General features: G+C 38.4%; 1 protein-coding gene across 6 annotated transcripts in view; it reads left to right on the forward strand.

Annotated features, from left to right (window-relative positions):
- LOC100744022 (dihydropyrimidinase) overlaps positions 1–16,934 on the forward strand; it is a 25,165-nt gene continuing 8,231 nt past the window's right edge. For 3 of the 6 annotated variants that reach the window (XM_033320861.1, XM_003489719.4, XM_024367841.2), the window contains exons 1-7: positions 3–256; positions 9,671–9,765; positions 11,406–11,718; positions 12,859–13,038; positions 13,226–13,339; positions 15,507–15,739; positions 16,552–16,888. In XM_033320861.1, coding sequence (XP_033176752.1) covers positions 218–256; positions 9,671–9,765; positions 11,406–11,718; positions 12,859–13,038; positions 13,226–13,339; positions 15,507–15,739; positions 16,552–16,888 — 1,311 coding nt within the window. In that variant the 5' untranslated portion in view covers positions 3–217. Of the gene's footprint in view, positions 257–1,559; positions 1,598–9,670; positions 9,766–11,405; positions 11,719–12,858; positions 13,039–13,225; positions 13,340–13,770; positions 14,004–15,506; positions 15,740–16,551; positions 16,889–16,934 lie in introns of those variants that run through there. The other 3 variants (XM_033320862.1, XM_033320863.1, XM_024367840.2) reach the window with 3 other exon arrangements.

Consider the following 16,934-nt stretch of genomic DNA (forward strand, 5'->3'; position numbering starts at 1 on the left):
GCACTCGTAGCCCGTAGCGTCAGTCGCAGTCGATTGTTCGATTCGATTCGATCTTGCGCCTTTTGATTTTTACCTCGGGAAAACTTCGCGCAAGTGATACGTTTTTTCTAAGCAAAAATAGTGTGTACGTACAGCGTTGGTATAGCATATACTGCGTGTCCGGTAAGATCGTGTGGTTCACTCTTTTTAGACAACGTAATCCTTTCTTTAGTCAAAAATGAGCACGCCGGTGAAGAAGGTCCCCATTCACCTGCAGGTCAGTTCCTTGTCGATCTAGTCTGTTTTTATTTCTATTCTATTATTTCGGTGGTCATAGGAGCTGGCTCCTTTTAGTTTAAATATCATTACGTAAATAAACTGCGCAAAAATTTTCTTATTCATAAATGTACGTGGAGCAAACACCGGTTTATTTAGTCTTATGCATTGAATAGTATTTGCATCACGTGTAATATTGCGAAATTTAATGAATTTTATAATGCACGTTACTATGAAGCACAGTAATCATTCTTTTCCTACTAAAATTATATATATATATATAATCGTCATCTTTACATGACAAACTAATTTTTTATATAAATTTTAATAACAGCATATTATGAGTAACGTGTGCCCTACAACGAATAAAATAGATGTTTAAAAATAAAAATAGCGCATTATACGGAAATATTTCGACTTTGACATAACACTTCACCCATATAAGAAAAGAAGAAATGGAAAGATTTGTTACTTATAATCGAACTAGTCAACAAGTAATTGCACGATAATTAGTATGAGAAAAGAAAAGATGAAACTTTATATAATTGTAAAAATAATCGGCTGTATGTAGATAAACGACCATGATAGTCGCCCGTGGACCGTGTGCAATGTAAATCGATGCAAGTATCTCTGAAACATGATTAGTGCAGCAATAAAATCAGTACGTACATCCTATATTCGATATTGCCTGACGTGAATTCATGACTAGAATAGCCCTTGCTTAAAACGTCATATCGATTTGTTTTCGTCTATAACGGTTAATTTAATATTCATTTACCACAGTATCTATAAGTTTCTTTCGTTCTTTCAATTTCAGCCGAGTTATGTACCATATCTCGTATTTAGAATATCAAAAATATAAATATGAAAGATATCGTATTTGTTGATAATTTTAAATGTTCATAGTTTTAACTTGAACATGTCGCAGCAAGGGGTCACCGAACTTACGATCGATAGCATAGATGTGTTTAACAAACCATTCACAATTAACAGAGAAAAATAAAAAAGAAATGATTAATGGTAAAATGAATTAATTATTGATATTTATACGATTATATAACGATGATACAATATTAAGAAAACATAATTTATTTGTTTTAGTTGCTCGTATCAGGTCTTGATACCGACGTGTCGTTATTAAATACAAAAAAAGTAATCAACAGTAAGATTAATTAATTATTATCGTTAATGAAACTATAACGACGACATAATGTTGAGAAAGCGTCATACTTTATTTGTGTTAATTGTCGTATTAATTGTTGCCACTGCCAAGTCCTTATCCCGTTCCCTTTGTTTTACCGCAGGCCATAAGGTTCGTTAAACGGATCGTAACCTCGAAGAGGTACATACCGTAACATGTAGTTCAAAGGAAGTGTTTAGAAGAAGCGTTATGGTAGAAAGTAAATAGATAGATATGGATGTTTCTGCGTCACTATTAAAACCGAAAGTTCGCACCATCGCAGTGATCGCAAGGTTGCTGCCTTATTGATCGGAGCGTCTTGGCGCCCGGCACCGCACCGGTCTCTCTCGTGAAAAGAGCCAACTTGCATGTCTACAGAAACACAAATGTACTACATTTATGTTTTTATGCATACGATGCATCTATAGAACTGAGTCACAGTAAAATTCAGAGTGTGCAAACGCAATATGCGAATTAAATGACCAATTTGTAGCGAGATGTCATAAATTACCATTTTATAGTTTGTTAGATAGTAAATAGATTAGTAGATTAGACTAGTAGATAGTAATAATTCGCTTTTTCGATAGCATTACATTTTATTGCCATTTTACATCGAATGCAGATGCGAAGTGTTTAGTCAAACTCGTTTTACACTTTTCTACGGTTACACTTTTTTTCTTAGTTAAGCAGTTCCATAAAGCTCTACAATCAGAATCCTTCCTATGGAGTTATAATATCACGGTAATATCAAGTAACCGACAACTTTTTGCAATTTTACTATCTTTTCGACGAATGGCATAATTAAGAGATTTGCAATTGATGGAGTTTACTTGTACAAAAAATTTATGTTTTATCTCCAAACCTGTTACCGTAACTTGTAACTTGTAACGCGTATCTTGTAATTTGTAACTTGTAATGTTCCGCTAACAAGTAATAGTTCAATCATGTAAGAAGGCTCAGTTCACAGATAACGCAGGCGAAGTTATAATTCTTCAGGGGGTGGCTGCATTTCACTTACTTCCCACGATGACGCAATGTACACTTTTCACAAATTAATATCACGTAACGCTCAAATACGTAGAATGACGCAAAGAGGTATTCAAGTATAAAGACAATCGCAATTATTAATTCAAATTAAACGCAATTTTGCTAAGCTTTATGCTCCAGTTTTTATACGTCAATTACTTTCCTATATAGACGTACATTAAGATCGAGGCATGGGAACGAGAAAGTGTATTTTAACATACAATCATAGCATCAGAGATTCGGCATAAATAGATACCAATATATATCTCTTTCGTTTCTCCAAACAATTTCCCTAATTACACGATGCGTCGTTATATAACGCGTGAGAATTTCTCAATTATGAAAGATGAAGCTATTCACAGGCGGAAGGTGCTCTAACGATACCAAATACCGCGAGTTCCGATTTGGTGGATAAAAGTTTGCGTGAATCACGGTCCGTGGTCATCGAATTAGGATCACTTAGAACTTTCAATATTTTTCGCTCTTTTAGTAAGATTAAGAGACGCGAATTCTAACAACAAAGTCTATTAATTACTAGGATGTTACACATATACGTGTTAATAATAATTTGTGCTTCCTCCTGTATTTTCAACGGGATAAATTATTTTCATGATTATTTCGGGACGGTTAGCAGGCACTATCCATTCCATACAGACAATGTTTCCATCAATAGATTATTTAACGAAGTTAATTAGAAGAAATTCTAACAACTCGATTCCAAACATTTTTCAATTCTATTCTAAATTTCTATTCTAAATAAATGATTCTATCCTGAAATCGACAATTGGCTGTAGCAATGAAACCGCAAAGCCGTGCACCAAAGCATATGAACTGATCAAGTAGATAACGTTTTAAAAAACTATATCTGGTTAAAGATTTATTTGGAAAAATATTGCATATACACCGGTTTAACGATTCCAACAACTAAGATCAATTCGTCGTTTATCTGACATAGTACGTGTATACATGACGTATTATTAGAATTAGAAAAGTGAACTTTCTGCATGTGGTTGAAATTTAACTGTATTTCCAGCGTTTAGCTATAGATACTAGTTTCAAAACGTCGATGACGTGAAAGGGCTTAATACAGTGTGTGATTCGCGACGATAATTCGTACACGCTTGGGAAAATCGTACGGCACTGTGCCGTGGGTGCTATAAAAGCACGGTAACGCGGGCTGCGCCGGCGAATCAATAGTTCGTCGACACTACATACGTCCGACCTGAAGTCGGAAAAACCATCGGAGCTTGATTTTACGAGAGTGTGTACTGTGCACGCTCTCGACGACAGCCAGACGGTAAATCGTATATGAGAGAGCCATCGAATTACGGATCTTCCGTTAGTCTCTATGTCCCTGCGAGCTGTTCGCAGGAGCTGGATGGTTTCCGCGAGCAAAAATAAACCGTGGGTGGTGACTGACATTTTTGCCCGTGCCTTTTATCCCGTTTGGAGGGTGTAGAAGATATAAAACGGCTGATTCGTCTGACTCTTCCGAAGAAACATTGAAAAACTTGAAATTCTATATGTAGAACTTTCGCATGTGTGTATGTTAACTTATAAACTGTTCTAGGATGGATGGCTCTTTCTCGAATTAAGTTTCTCACAATGGATCTCGTTGCCGTAGGAGTCTTATACAGGAAAATACGTCACTGATTAATTGCTGGAATTGCATCATCGAACGATTAAAAAAGATTGCATTATTTATAAGGCTGGCCAATATATGCAGATTGAAACAGTAGTAAGAATGTAATCGAGCTTTTTAAGTCGCTCAAATTTGATTTAGATTCGTACTTCATCAGACGACATAAAGGATTCAGCGAGGCAATCTTTCCGGTTCTCTTTGTCTCTCTGGTCCTCTATAAAATAATAATGACGAAAGCAGTTTACATTCTGTATATAAATTTCGAGTAGCATTAATGAAGAGTCTCGTTGTGTACATAGATCTCTAGAACATTTTTAATGTATCTACTGCATTAAAGGGTACAGAAGACTTGGAGAGGAAGTTAATTATTTGTTCAGAAAAAGGATCCAAATCCCGTGTACAGAATAATAGTCCTGTTCATTAAGAACTTCATCGAGTAGCTAGGCCCTCGAACCTCTTACAATTCGTTTTGCGTTTCCACTGGCGACAAGTGGTTCGACACGGGTATACTCATCGTCGTCTGTTTGTTTCACCGAGAACTTGACGGAGAATTTAGTCGAATGGAAGTCGGTCAGCCAAAATGTAAATTACCGGCATTATTCTACCGACGTAAATAGACACTGGGAAGCCAGGTGCGAGTCACATTGGTCGTTCCCGCGGCAAATTTATCGCGAACTGAAATTAGAGCGGCTTATCGGATCAGTATTGACCTTTTTTCGCCCCTCTTTTTCTTCGTTCGATTATACAAGTGCAAGGACGACTCGTAGACCGATTATACTTAAATATATTCTATCGTACACACGTTCTTCGCGTATCGACGCAAGGTGTGATTCCCTGATTGCGTGTCGAAATTTCCAATTGTAGATACAACTTACGGTTTTCAAGTTACAGAAATGCACACGATTACTTTGCGTCTACCATTTGGTTCAATGCCTATCGGTATCTTTCGCGATAAATCACTTCGAGTGCTTTCTTCGTTTCTCGCTATTAAAATGTATTTAGATCTCAAGTAACGTAATCTCCAAGTTTACACCTCGTGTACGGTATATCTATATACAAGGTTACATCGCCATAAGCCGAGTACGACTATAGTCCTATGTTAGTTTAACACGAATTTCATTCCACGCGTTTAGACTTTCGTTGCTCGAAGAAACTTTAAGAAAGCGTTAAAAAGATGCGCCACCCATTATTATGTAACGTTATGCAATTACCGTTAACTCTTTGATCCCGTTGGTGTATTAAATGGTCGAATATGTGGTGCACCTTTGGACCACGTTTAGACGATACAAAAGGCAGCTCGACGAACGTTTGTCGAGTTAACCAGCCAGAGAGTTGCTTGTACGATGTCTGGTTGGAGCGGGACGAGTCAGCCACCGTGAGTATTTTCTCCGTGTACGCGTCCACTTCATTTTCTTCGAAGAAATCAACGATAGAAACCTGCGAGTTTCGCTCCTTAAGAACGCAGGAAAAATCCTTTTCCCTTCGTGAAAGCGGTCAAGCCTTGGCGGCTGGCGCTCTGAATCGTCTGGATATAGTAATTAACGAAGAAATCGCCTTTTAATTGGACCAGATACGAACTGGAACGGCGATCCAAGCGACAGCGTCTTCTAGGCGCATGCAACCGTATACAATCTACCTTATTATAATGTGTTCGAACTTACGCGATAAAAGCAGAGCGTGCGATTCGATTGGGATCTGAATTCTCGTACTAGATACTCATTTGCTTGATAAGATCTTCCATTTGGGCGATGTTTGCTCGAGTTCAGATGAATTCGTGGCATGTTGCCGGGAAATGCTGGAGATATCGATTTTACCAGGGGCGTACTTCCGTACGGGGGTGGAAGATCTTATGACGCGTCGCCTCGTGCTTTTATCCACGTTTTTTCTTCGTTTCATCATTTTCCTTGTGTTTGATTCTGAACGTGTCGAAACTTAGAAGTACTCCATTCGATGACCTATATATGATAATTGACGTGTAAATTGATAGATCGAACCGTGAACGAAATGGGGCTGGACGAATTGTTAAAACACAGGAGATTACAGGAGAAGAGCATGATAAATACGTATCATTTCTGTTGATTTTTTGATTTTGATGTCATATTACGATTAAAGAGGAACATTTCTACGCGATATAAGTAGCTAAAAGTGGAAAGAATCCGTTCGAGCGAAAGATATAATTGACAAGGCTTTGTAGAAGTTAAAGATACAACTGTTAAGGTAAACAGGGGTGTTTTAACGTCTTTCACCACTTTAATATTATGAGGATATTTTTACGATTCTGAGGAGGCTGTAGAAGCACACCTAGAAGTCCCTAAAATCAAATAATAAGATCATTTTGAGAACATAGGATCAGTGGACGACGTAGCGAATCTCAAAATTGTTTTGTAAAAACGGAAAATCTTCTCCTGTGGCCTTCGTATGGAATCACGGTAGATGCTAAATTCGCAACTGACACGAAATGGTATTAAACGTGTCTGAGAAGTGAACGGTAGGATTTCTTTTCTCGAAAATCACGCCGACGTACGGCTAACGTATTTTAAGCGGTCGTCTGCTGAAAATATCCAAGCGAAGATTCTCTAACACATGAAACGCACATGTCGCGTCCGTGCCTAATAACTATACCGTGAAGATGACAAGGTCTCTGCCCACGTGAATTGCGCCAACGAGTTCTCGATATTCGTTCCATTTCCATTGCTTTAGACCGAAGGTTGTGCCACCATTTCATTCTATGGTTGAGGTAGTTTAGCGTGCAAAATTTATTAGAAAAGGCACATCCCTTGTAAAATCATTGTTTTAAGAAAACGCTGCATTCTTTTAACGACTTGTACCCTTTCGAACATCCAATATATCACCCTCCCTTTGTTCGACAAGATCCGATTTAACAAAGTACACCTTGCAGCAACACTTACATCAGAGGGGGCGAGGCAGATTGGGATCGATTTCATGAAAGCCACGGCTATTCACGGTGGTTTAAATTCACACAGGGTGTTCGAAGCGATTTTACGGGGTGGAGACCTCCAGCCTGCGTGAAGGGTTTGTTACACCACGCGTTGCATTAGCCAGTGCGAAGGGTACGGACCATGGATCGGTTATAAAACGTGGGTGGTGCCGGCGACAACGATGGATTGTCCTTTTTTTTCCACTGTTCCCTTCTATGGCGTCTCTGATCTTTCTCCCCTATACGCTTTCATCTTCCTACGGACGGGGAAAGCCTCAGGGGTGGTTGTCGAAAGTCCCTTATGCAGCCTCGTGAACTCCTTTCTCCCTGGTCTCCCTTCAGTTTGTTCCACCTACGAGATCCACGCTAATATTTATACGTTTTGTCCGCTCTTCTTTATACTACAACGAGCATAAAGTGAGGTCAGGATCTTTGTTTTTTAATCACGATGCCACTGTACTCGATAATTTGCTGATTCTTAAGGGTTTGCTTGATATTTCGGATTGGGTACCTGGATTTTTTAATTGATCGAGACACGTAACGATAGACACACAAATACATAGATAGTTGTTGATACGTAGATTTTTGAACAATCTGAATTATTATCTTGGACGATAAGTTGTCTAAAGTTTTGTTACTGAGCAGAGGGATAGTACGATAGTAAAAGGTAGGACTTTAAAGAAAATACAGTTACGTGCAAATATTCCCCATTATTTTAAATGATAATTCCTGCGAAGTTCGTAATTAGTCGAGAGACATAATGTAAGGATGATAAGAAATACAGTCACGTATAACTGTTTCTTATTATCGTAGAGGATAGTTCTTCTGAAACAGTGTTGTTCGTCGAAAGACATAATGCAGGACTAAAAAAGTGTGAATCTTAAGAAGATACACTCGCGTGTAGATATTTCTTATTGTCTCGAAAGATGTGGGAAAAATTGTTAGTATTTACACGAGGGTTAGCGTCGAAAACATAGCGAAAAGAGATGTGTTCCTTTATTCATTGCGGAAATGGCACGTACATATATGGCGAGCACGGTTTTCAAATCCTGATTGTATGGTAATGTCCGAAGTGGATCAGCGAAAAACCGCGCGTTTTCCGTGTCGAGAACGTTTACGATAGAAGCGAAACCTGTATTCCTTCGAATGGAAAGATGTATCGCGGAATACGGGATCTTACGCTTATCAGTCGTAGCACATCGGTTATACTGCTCTAAATTCAGCATTGGCGGAAGTGCGTGAAGCGTAACTTCTATTATATACTGATTGGTATACTATAGTGTGGAGGTAATATACGCACATTAATCGTCTGCACCGGATGTTGGATCCGACGCACGTTGCAAACGAATATCAAGGACAGTGCGCAGGGGGTTTGGTCAACTCTCAATGAGAAGTAATTTCATTCGAGGCAGAGGTTTTTTAGATGACACTGTACGATTCCAATGTTTAGAAACGTTTATATGACGAAACTTCGCTAATATCTTAGCGAAACACGAGTTAAAACACGAGTTAAAACACGATTATCATGACCATGTTGATAAGGCTTGGAACAAGTTTGAATATGTATATAGAATTTGGAAGATTTATTCTAAATATTCGTTTCGTAGAAGTCACAGAAATATTTCAACAATTATAATTCGTTGGATTAATAAGCCTCGATATATATTTAGCACGAGTACTTTTTTCTGGTTCATAGAGTAAGCGAATTTTATAAAAATATTATTAATTACGCAATAGTAATTGAAAGCAACACTCGCTATTTTTCTATCGAATCACCGGCCTATAACGTTAAATTACCTATTGAAAAACGGGAAAATAATAAAATCGTAGTAGTTTGATCTATCCGTAATTCTATGATTGATGTACATCATGTCGAAGAGCAAACGTGCAGGTATTTTCGAGCGATAGCGTATCCGAATGATTATAGATATTACGGATAAATAGATAACGAATCGATATTATCAGATGATAAATAGAAGATAAGCATTATCTAAATATCAAAGGATAAATTCGTACACCTTGGTTTATATATGGAAGCTTCTGCAAATATCAAGGGCAAATATATTGTAAAAGAAATATAATTAAACTGTAAATAGCCGAATGCATTTGGATAATTAATATGTGTTGATTATCATCAGAGTTCATCGTAATTAGTTATATTATCGTAATTAACGTTAGTCGATATTATTAAAGATAATTAATATCCAAATATTTTACTGTGTAAGTCTACACACCGGAAATTTTCATCTACGTAGTAGAAGTCTCGTGGACGAGTGACCTATAAAAGTTTAATATCAACTGGAAAATTGACGCTCGGCTCCCCCTATCTATAAGCACCGTTTATACATTTCTAATGGTTTTAATCGTGTAACAAAGTATCGTTTACAACTTTACCGAAAAGAACGGTGGTAAATAATTCGCGTGGTACTTGTCGATGTGCATTTATTTTCTTTAATCGCCGAATTTTACATATGTATACAACATTAGCACAACATATACGCGGATAATACAGGAGCGTGCAAGAAGATCTCGTTAAAGATTATCATTCAGTAGCATTCGACGTTATTACAAGTTGCGGTACCGTTTTGGAAAAAGGTATGTGAATTGATACCGACTGTTCTGTTTCCAGAGCGCGCAAAACAGGCTGCTGATTAAGAATGGCAAGGTGGTGAACGACGATGGGATCACGGACAACGACGTTTACATCGAAGACGGTATCATTAAGTAAGAGTCCTTATACTTATATACATTTGCCGTATTTATTTTCAGACGCGTGTAATTACGTCATTAACACATTGACTGCCACGAGAGTTCCATCTGTTTTGCTCCATGAACCACGATAAATTAATACGTTTCACTACAATATATAACGTTATAAAGTATAGTGTATTATGTAATCACGTGGCTTCTTATAAATATTAATTATCGAATAGAATTTCACTTACTGTTAAATATTAGCTAAATTAAAATTATATATCATATCGATAAAATTAATATTTCGTTTAATATTTAAATCAAAATTACTAATTATAATTAGGAAATCAACATATTAGAGAAAGTTGGATATTAACAGAATTCCATTTAATATTTTACACGTTGAATTTCTAATTTATTAAAATTAAATGAAAGTTAAAATACTTCGATAACAGAATGCAATTTTTATTCTTTATTAGCTATATTTTATCGCGCATGCATGTTAAATTTATTATGTACATCCAGCTATTATCATGTTGTTCGATATTTTTAATTCGATGATATCCAACGTAATCGACGTATTACTTACGAAAGCACATATTTCGTTCACGATGGAACTGCAATTCTGTCTCGTTTCGATGCGATGGATTGATCATTCGGTTTTTTTCTTTGACGTTGACGATTGTCAATCGGAATCGTTGCGCAAGTCAAAGAATTATGATCCTGAGGTACTCGCTGTAACATTTGTAGTTCGCGAGCAAACATACTTTTGAACTTACGCGTGCGAACGATCAACGTTTCATTGAGTATTCTACTCGCGTGTTTGCACGCCACTTTACGCAAGCGAAACGCGATACAACGCTGGCTGTTTTATCAATGAGCAATATGGAAAGATAACGCGATGATGGGCGGTACAATTTGTCAAGCAAGCGTGACATGCACTACCTAATGAACGGTTTAAAGAAGGCAATAAGCAGGTAATAGCGAGCCTTTGCTTAAAGCCATGTGATTATGCACCGTGTAAATGGTTAGAGGTTGTTGGTCAACTCGCCTCATTGCTCTCCCCTTTTGGAACGAAGATTCGAATTAATGCTGGAAAGTTTTAATCTTGTTCGGTATTTTCATTTTCAGAAGAACGATTTCGGTTTAACGTTAGCATTTTTTTAAAAGAAAAATAACAGGAATCGATACCGGTGTTACATTATCAGTTATCATTGATTCCTCCTAGAAAAACGATGTTAAACAAACCAATCGTAGATTGCAGACCTACTCACGCCATTGCTCCTCTTTTAGAACGAAGATTAAATATAATATCGGGACAGTTGTAGATATTATCTAGTATTTTTATTTGCAACAGAATCGAAGAACTGCTTGATTTGTCTAGGTTTACTTAAATTATCGAAAAGTAGAGATCACTATTCTTAAAAAATCAAATATTTAAAGTCACGTATCATTCTTTACTTTCGTAAATCGCATTCTAATCACCCTTGAAACTCAAAAATACCTAACGATCGTTCGCAATCGTGATTCTTTTGTAAAAAAAAAAAAAAAACAAAAAAGGAAGAAAACAGATTTCCAATAAACTAATCGACCAATCGATCGTGCTAGAAGCGTTTAATCGATCGCTTCCACCACTGGATTCATTTACATTGTGAACGTTCTATTTCTAGGCAAATGGGTCGCAATCTGATAATACCGGGTGGCACTAGAATCATCGACGCCCGTGGGAAGTACGTGATGCCTGGTGGCATAGATCCACACACCCATTTCGAATGCGAGCTAATGGGCGCCAAATCGGTCGACGATTTCTATCAGGGGACCAAGGCAGCTGTCGCTGGTGGTACGACGATGATCATCGACTTCGTCATCCCCAGGAAGGACGAATCCCTTTTGGAGGCGTACGAGAGGTACCGAGAGTCCGCCGATCAGAAAGTCTGCTGCGATTATTCGCTCCATGTCGCTGTCACGTCCTGGAGTCCAAAAGTGAGCCTCTCAACAGATCAACAAGCGTCCAAGACAATCTTCAATGTCGTCCCATCTTTATATCGCCGTTATCGTAATACAAAGAAATATGTTGCTAGAAGGTTGAATTAATAAGATCTGACAGATAGGTTGAGACGACTACCACAAACAGAGCCAGTATGATACAGTTTACACGCGTCCTCTATTCTACTTAGTCAACCAGAATGAGATAATTACCGTAATGCGAGTCCTTCCTAGAAAAGAAAGCACGTCTGGGCATGACCTTTTTCTTGTGGGTCTTTTAAGTTCACCGACATCTCTCCGCGAAGTTAAACATAGTCTGTATTAACACGAAGCGATGTAATGTTAACAAGTAGTATTCAGATCGCAAATAGAATTTACGTAATCCACCGATGATCGTCGGAAATTGCCAGGGTTGTTACGTTCGACTCTCTCTCTCTCTCTCTCTCTCTTTTGAACGTTTCTTTTGTCGAACGTTAATGATCAATCGGACGATTGAAATCGGTGGAATGGATTGAACAGAGAAACTGCACGAAAATTGCAAATCGATCGTTGCCAGAATCGTTGAATCGAATAAATCGTTTAGACTTGAAACGAGCATAAAGCATCGACCTGGATGTTTGCTCATCGAGCGACGAGTCCGCTCTGATCGTTCCTAAATATGGGAAAACCGATCCCGCGGCAAATTGGCAAATCGTACGAATCTGGTAGCTGCAGTTGTCTTGCTATATGCCGACTCTGTAACTGTAATCGCGATCGTGAATGGAATACCAAACGATCGGTGAGGAAATCGCAAGCAAACTGCGTACGGATGCATGTAAATCGCCGTGCTCCTTATTTGCTGACGCTTGTCGGACTCCTCGTCCGTTCGAAGCAATTCCGTTCCGTTTAAAGCGATTCCCTTCCGTTCGAAGCGATTCTGTTCCATTGGAAGCGATTCTGTCCCGTTCAAAACGATCTTCTTCCGTTCGAAGTAATTTTGTTCCGTTGGAAGCAATTCTGTTCCGTTGGAAGCGATTTTATTTCGTTCGAAGTGATTCTATTTCATGAAAGCGATTCGGTTCTATTTTTAAAGCGATTCTGTTTAGCTCTAGGCGCTCATATTTCCCCTGTATTACAGCTGAACGATTTATATCGCAGGTCAAAGAGGAGATGGCCACGTTGGTGAAGGATCACGGTGTCAGCAGCTTTAAAATGTTTATGGCCTATCGCGACCTGTTTATGCTAAGGGATCCAGAATTAATTGAGACGTTCAAAACGTGCAAGGAGCTCGGTGCCATCGCTATGGTTCATGCGGAAAATGGCGATATTATTGCGGAGGTAAGAGGCACATCGTGATTTACGATGTATAGTTATCCTTGAAGTAAACGAGCAATACGCTGTGTTTGAATGTTTCAACAACTGTTACCATGTTTGGCCCTCTATTATCCGGCGAAAATAGACACAGTACGTTTGCAGTCACGAATTCAGGGATATACGTAGACAAGAACGTTCGAAATTGTTTTAGAACACGAAACGATTGCTCGATGCAGGAGTGACGGGGCCGGAAGGTCACGAAATGTCTCGCCCCGAAGAAGTGGAAGCGGAGGCTGTGAATAGAGCGTGTGTTATAGCTAGTCAGGTAAGGGCGACAGTCTGGAGAGGACTCTATTTTTAGAGAGGATCACTTTATATTTGTCCAGTACGCTTGTTTACTGTTTCAAGCACCGCTACTTTGATGATCAATGTATCGTAGTACCTTGAATGATTGTTTATTAACGATCGTATCACCCTCTTTTTGTCACTCTCGTTTTACTTTCGAATGAATGACATTTTTAATTCAGTTTCAATCAAAAGCAGAACAACTAATTTTCCTTTTTATCGTTTTAAACTATGACAAAATGTAAAGAACAATTGTGCTATGATCTTATTTAAGGGAGAAGGTACTTGATTGCTCAGTTTCATTTTAAGAATTTATTAGATCTTATTGAGATTACCCTTACGAAAGGCAGGTTCGTTGTTTTTCAGACAAGACGTTGTAAGCATAAATCGATCAAAATTCTGCATGCTTAGGTCAATTGTCCACTGTATATAGTGCATGTGATGAGTCGTAGCGCCGCAGAAGCGGTGGATGCTGCGCGTAAGCGTGGCGCTTGCGTCTTCGGCGAGACCTTGGCAGCTGCAATTGGCACAGATGGTACCAACTACGCGCACAAATGTTGGAAACACGCAGCAGCGCATGTTTTGAGCCCACCTCTCAGACCAGACCCAGATACATCTTGCGCGTTGCTGAATATGTTGACCAAGTGAGTCGAAGCCACCGTGGACCTTCGATAGGGTGACTTTGACATCCACGACATAGTCTCTTCGTGTTTCCACTTATCACACGATATTGTTATAATTATACGTAGTCTTCTATACATTCCATTTCACGAGTGAACGAAGAAAGTAATTTACTGGTTGTAAAACAGTATGTTTCGCTGACCGAAAAATGATTAGAATAATATGCGATACTTATGAAAGAACTACACTTTACACTTTAGTTAAGAAAAGTATGTAATTTACAATGCTAATGTGAGCCATTTGGTTCAGCTATACCGTTTTTACTATTGCAATGAATAGCATAGGATGTAGTAGGGATTCGGAAAAGATGTAAGAAAACAAGTAAGAAATATGAGATACGTAGTCTTGGTTCGTAAAAACTATTTAAAACTACGCATTAGCGGACATTACAATCACAGAACTAGTCTCCGTAGTCTTAGATGTAAAACTGTTAAAGTCCTACAAACCTATTATCTCAGATATCAAGATTTCAAGGTCGTTTCATAAACTCAGAATGATCTGTGTTAAAAGACTTACAGAGCCACTTGCACCTGGGATTAAATTGAACAAGTCCAGGTGGTCTCTGCGAAACCTTGCAACTTTGTACAAATTTATGAATCTGATACATTAGACAATGAAACTTCATAAAAGCAGATTATTCTCCATCGTGTTTTAAAATGTTACAACAGACGATCATTGAAGTACAATTAGGGTATAATAATAGCTGCCCGATGTTGCATGCGTCGTAAATTATATTTAGACGTTCCGCTAAAATTCCCGTGCATGCACACTGATCGTAACTGTAGTTCGATTTTACTTTTCCTTTGCCCTATTTCTTTGCAAGTTTGAAATCACCTGGCACGATTCCCTCAATGTACAAACGTGATCTAGCTCAACTCGAAGTTGTCTCTAAATTGTAGTTAGACACGGTATCGTGAACACGGCTGAAAAGAATATTCCTTTAAGAAACATAACAAAACCGAAGACGATTTTGACAATGTAAAAATTCATATTTAAAACTTACATTGTACGCAGATGTTTGAAATTCTATCGACACTGCAACAAGACTCAACTATCATGATTGTAATAGTAAAATCAGAAATCACTTTAGAAATGTATATGACGGTTGCAAACATAAACTTAATGAACAATTAATATAGAATACGAATTGTTGCTTTAAACTAAAAATATAATCAATGTTAAATCTGATGCTTGAGGTTTATTAATGCGATGGAAAATTCACTGTTTAAATCGTGAAGTTTATGTTTACAATAGACATTCTGTAACTTTTACATACATTTCTAACTCGATTTCAACTTGATTTAAACTCTGCTAATGTGATTATTATATATTCTTACAAAATTTCGATAAGTCTTTACATAGTTCAGCCAACTATTGTATATGATAATCTTGCCCTTTTTTTCGGCTGTGATCGCGCTTTCACTGATAAGATCAACGTCAGGATAAACGAGACGATCGCGGTTTAGGTGAATTGTCCGCTGTACGTAACGGCATTGTCGAGCAAGTCCGCTGCTGATGTTGTGTCCTCGAAAAGGTCGGAGGGTGTCGTCCTGTTTGGAGAGACTCTTGCAAGTACCGTGGGTATCGATGGTAGCGAACAATACGGGAAAGATATCGAAAAAGCGAGACGTTACATTACTAGCCCACCATTGAGACCCGATTCTACCACTCCTGCCTATCTAATCGAACATCTAGCACAGTAAGTAATCTAAAGTTTTAAATCTTTTCACATTAATCAAGGAGACGGACACAAATCGAAATACTATCTATACGGTAATGTTATATACTATATTTGAAAAATATCGGTGCTTTATCCTCTTCGTTGTTGTTAATTTTCGAAGTTTCAATTTATATCGGTGTCTATGTCTATATCGGTGTGATCGACAAATCATGCGATCGTAAGAGACGACCGATGAAATAGACGGTATAGCAAAGTGGAGATCTATCCGATGGCTTGCCGTGTTTATCCCGTTTCGAGTGTTTCGAGTACTTCCCGGTTCGTGCTGATAAGTAGCCGATTCCTGTATAGGAACTTAATGCAGAAAGACTGTCGATGGTTAGCAATAGGAGATAAAACGATTTTTCCCATTATAACGTTACCCGTATGCATGTGGATGCCCCGCGTATTCAAATGACAGCGATAAATTACAGTAACAAATTGGCACGCACGATATGAGGCTAACTGAACGTAATTTTAATAGGCATCGCGTGGGAAGCGCCTCTTATCTCGCTGCTGGTATTAGAGTTAATTAAACGGGCAGAGGAAAACTCGTTTAAAGATCATTTCCACGGTCAGCATTCAATTTTACTTATTTACTTGATAAACCGGTCATATCGCGACTCTATAATCTATACTTTACATGTTAGAAAATTCTTCCAGCTTGTCAGATGTCAAGGTAACCTTTGATTCTATAGAATATTCTCTGCGATATTCTAATTTCTATGTTCTTAAGATATCGGCATTTTTATTTTACCAGTCACCTACTTAAACGATCTGCTCTATTTCGCCAGAGATGGCCTTCAAGTTACCGGTAGCGACAATTGCACCTTCAACGCCGAACAAAAAGCTCTGGGCAAAGATGACTTTTCGAAGATTCCCAATGGTGTAAACGGCGTGGAAGACCGGATGTCAGTCGTTTGGGAGAAAGGTGTACACGCGGGAATAATGGATCCTACGAGGTTCGTGGCAGTGACCAGCACCAATGCCGCTAAGATCTTCAATTTGTATCCGCGAAAGGGAGTGATAGCGGTCGGCTCAGACGCAGATATCGTTGTCTGGGACCCCAACAGGAAGCGTACGATTTCCGCTCAGACGCATGTTCAGGCCGTTGACTTCAACATCTTCGAGGTAAGGGCTGGCTGATATTAAGCTTTAATAAAGTCTTTGTCCCTGT

This window comes from Bombus impatiens, unplaced genomic scaffold, assembly GCF_000188095.3.
Source record: "Bombus impatiens unplaced genomic scaffold, BIMP_2.2 scf_0362, whole genome shotgun sequence".
NCBI lineage: Eukaryota > Metazoa > Arthropoda > Insecta > Hymenoptera > Apidae > Bombus > Bombus impatiens.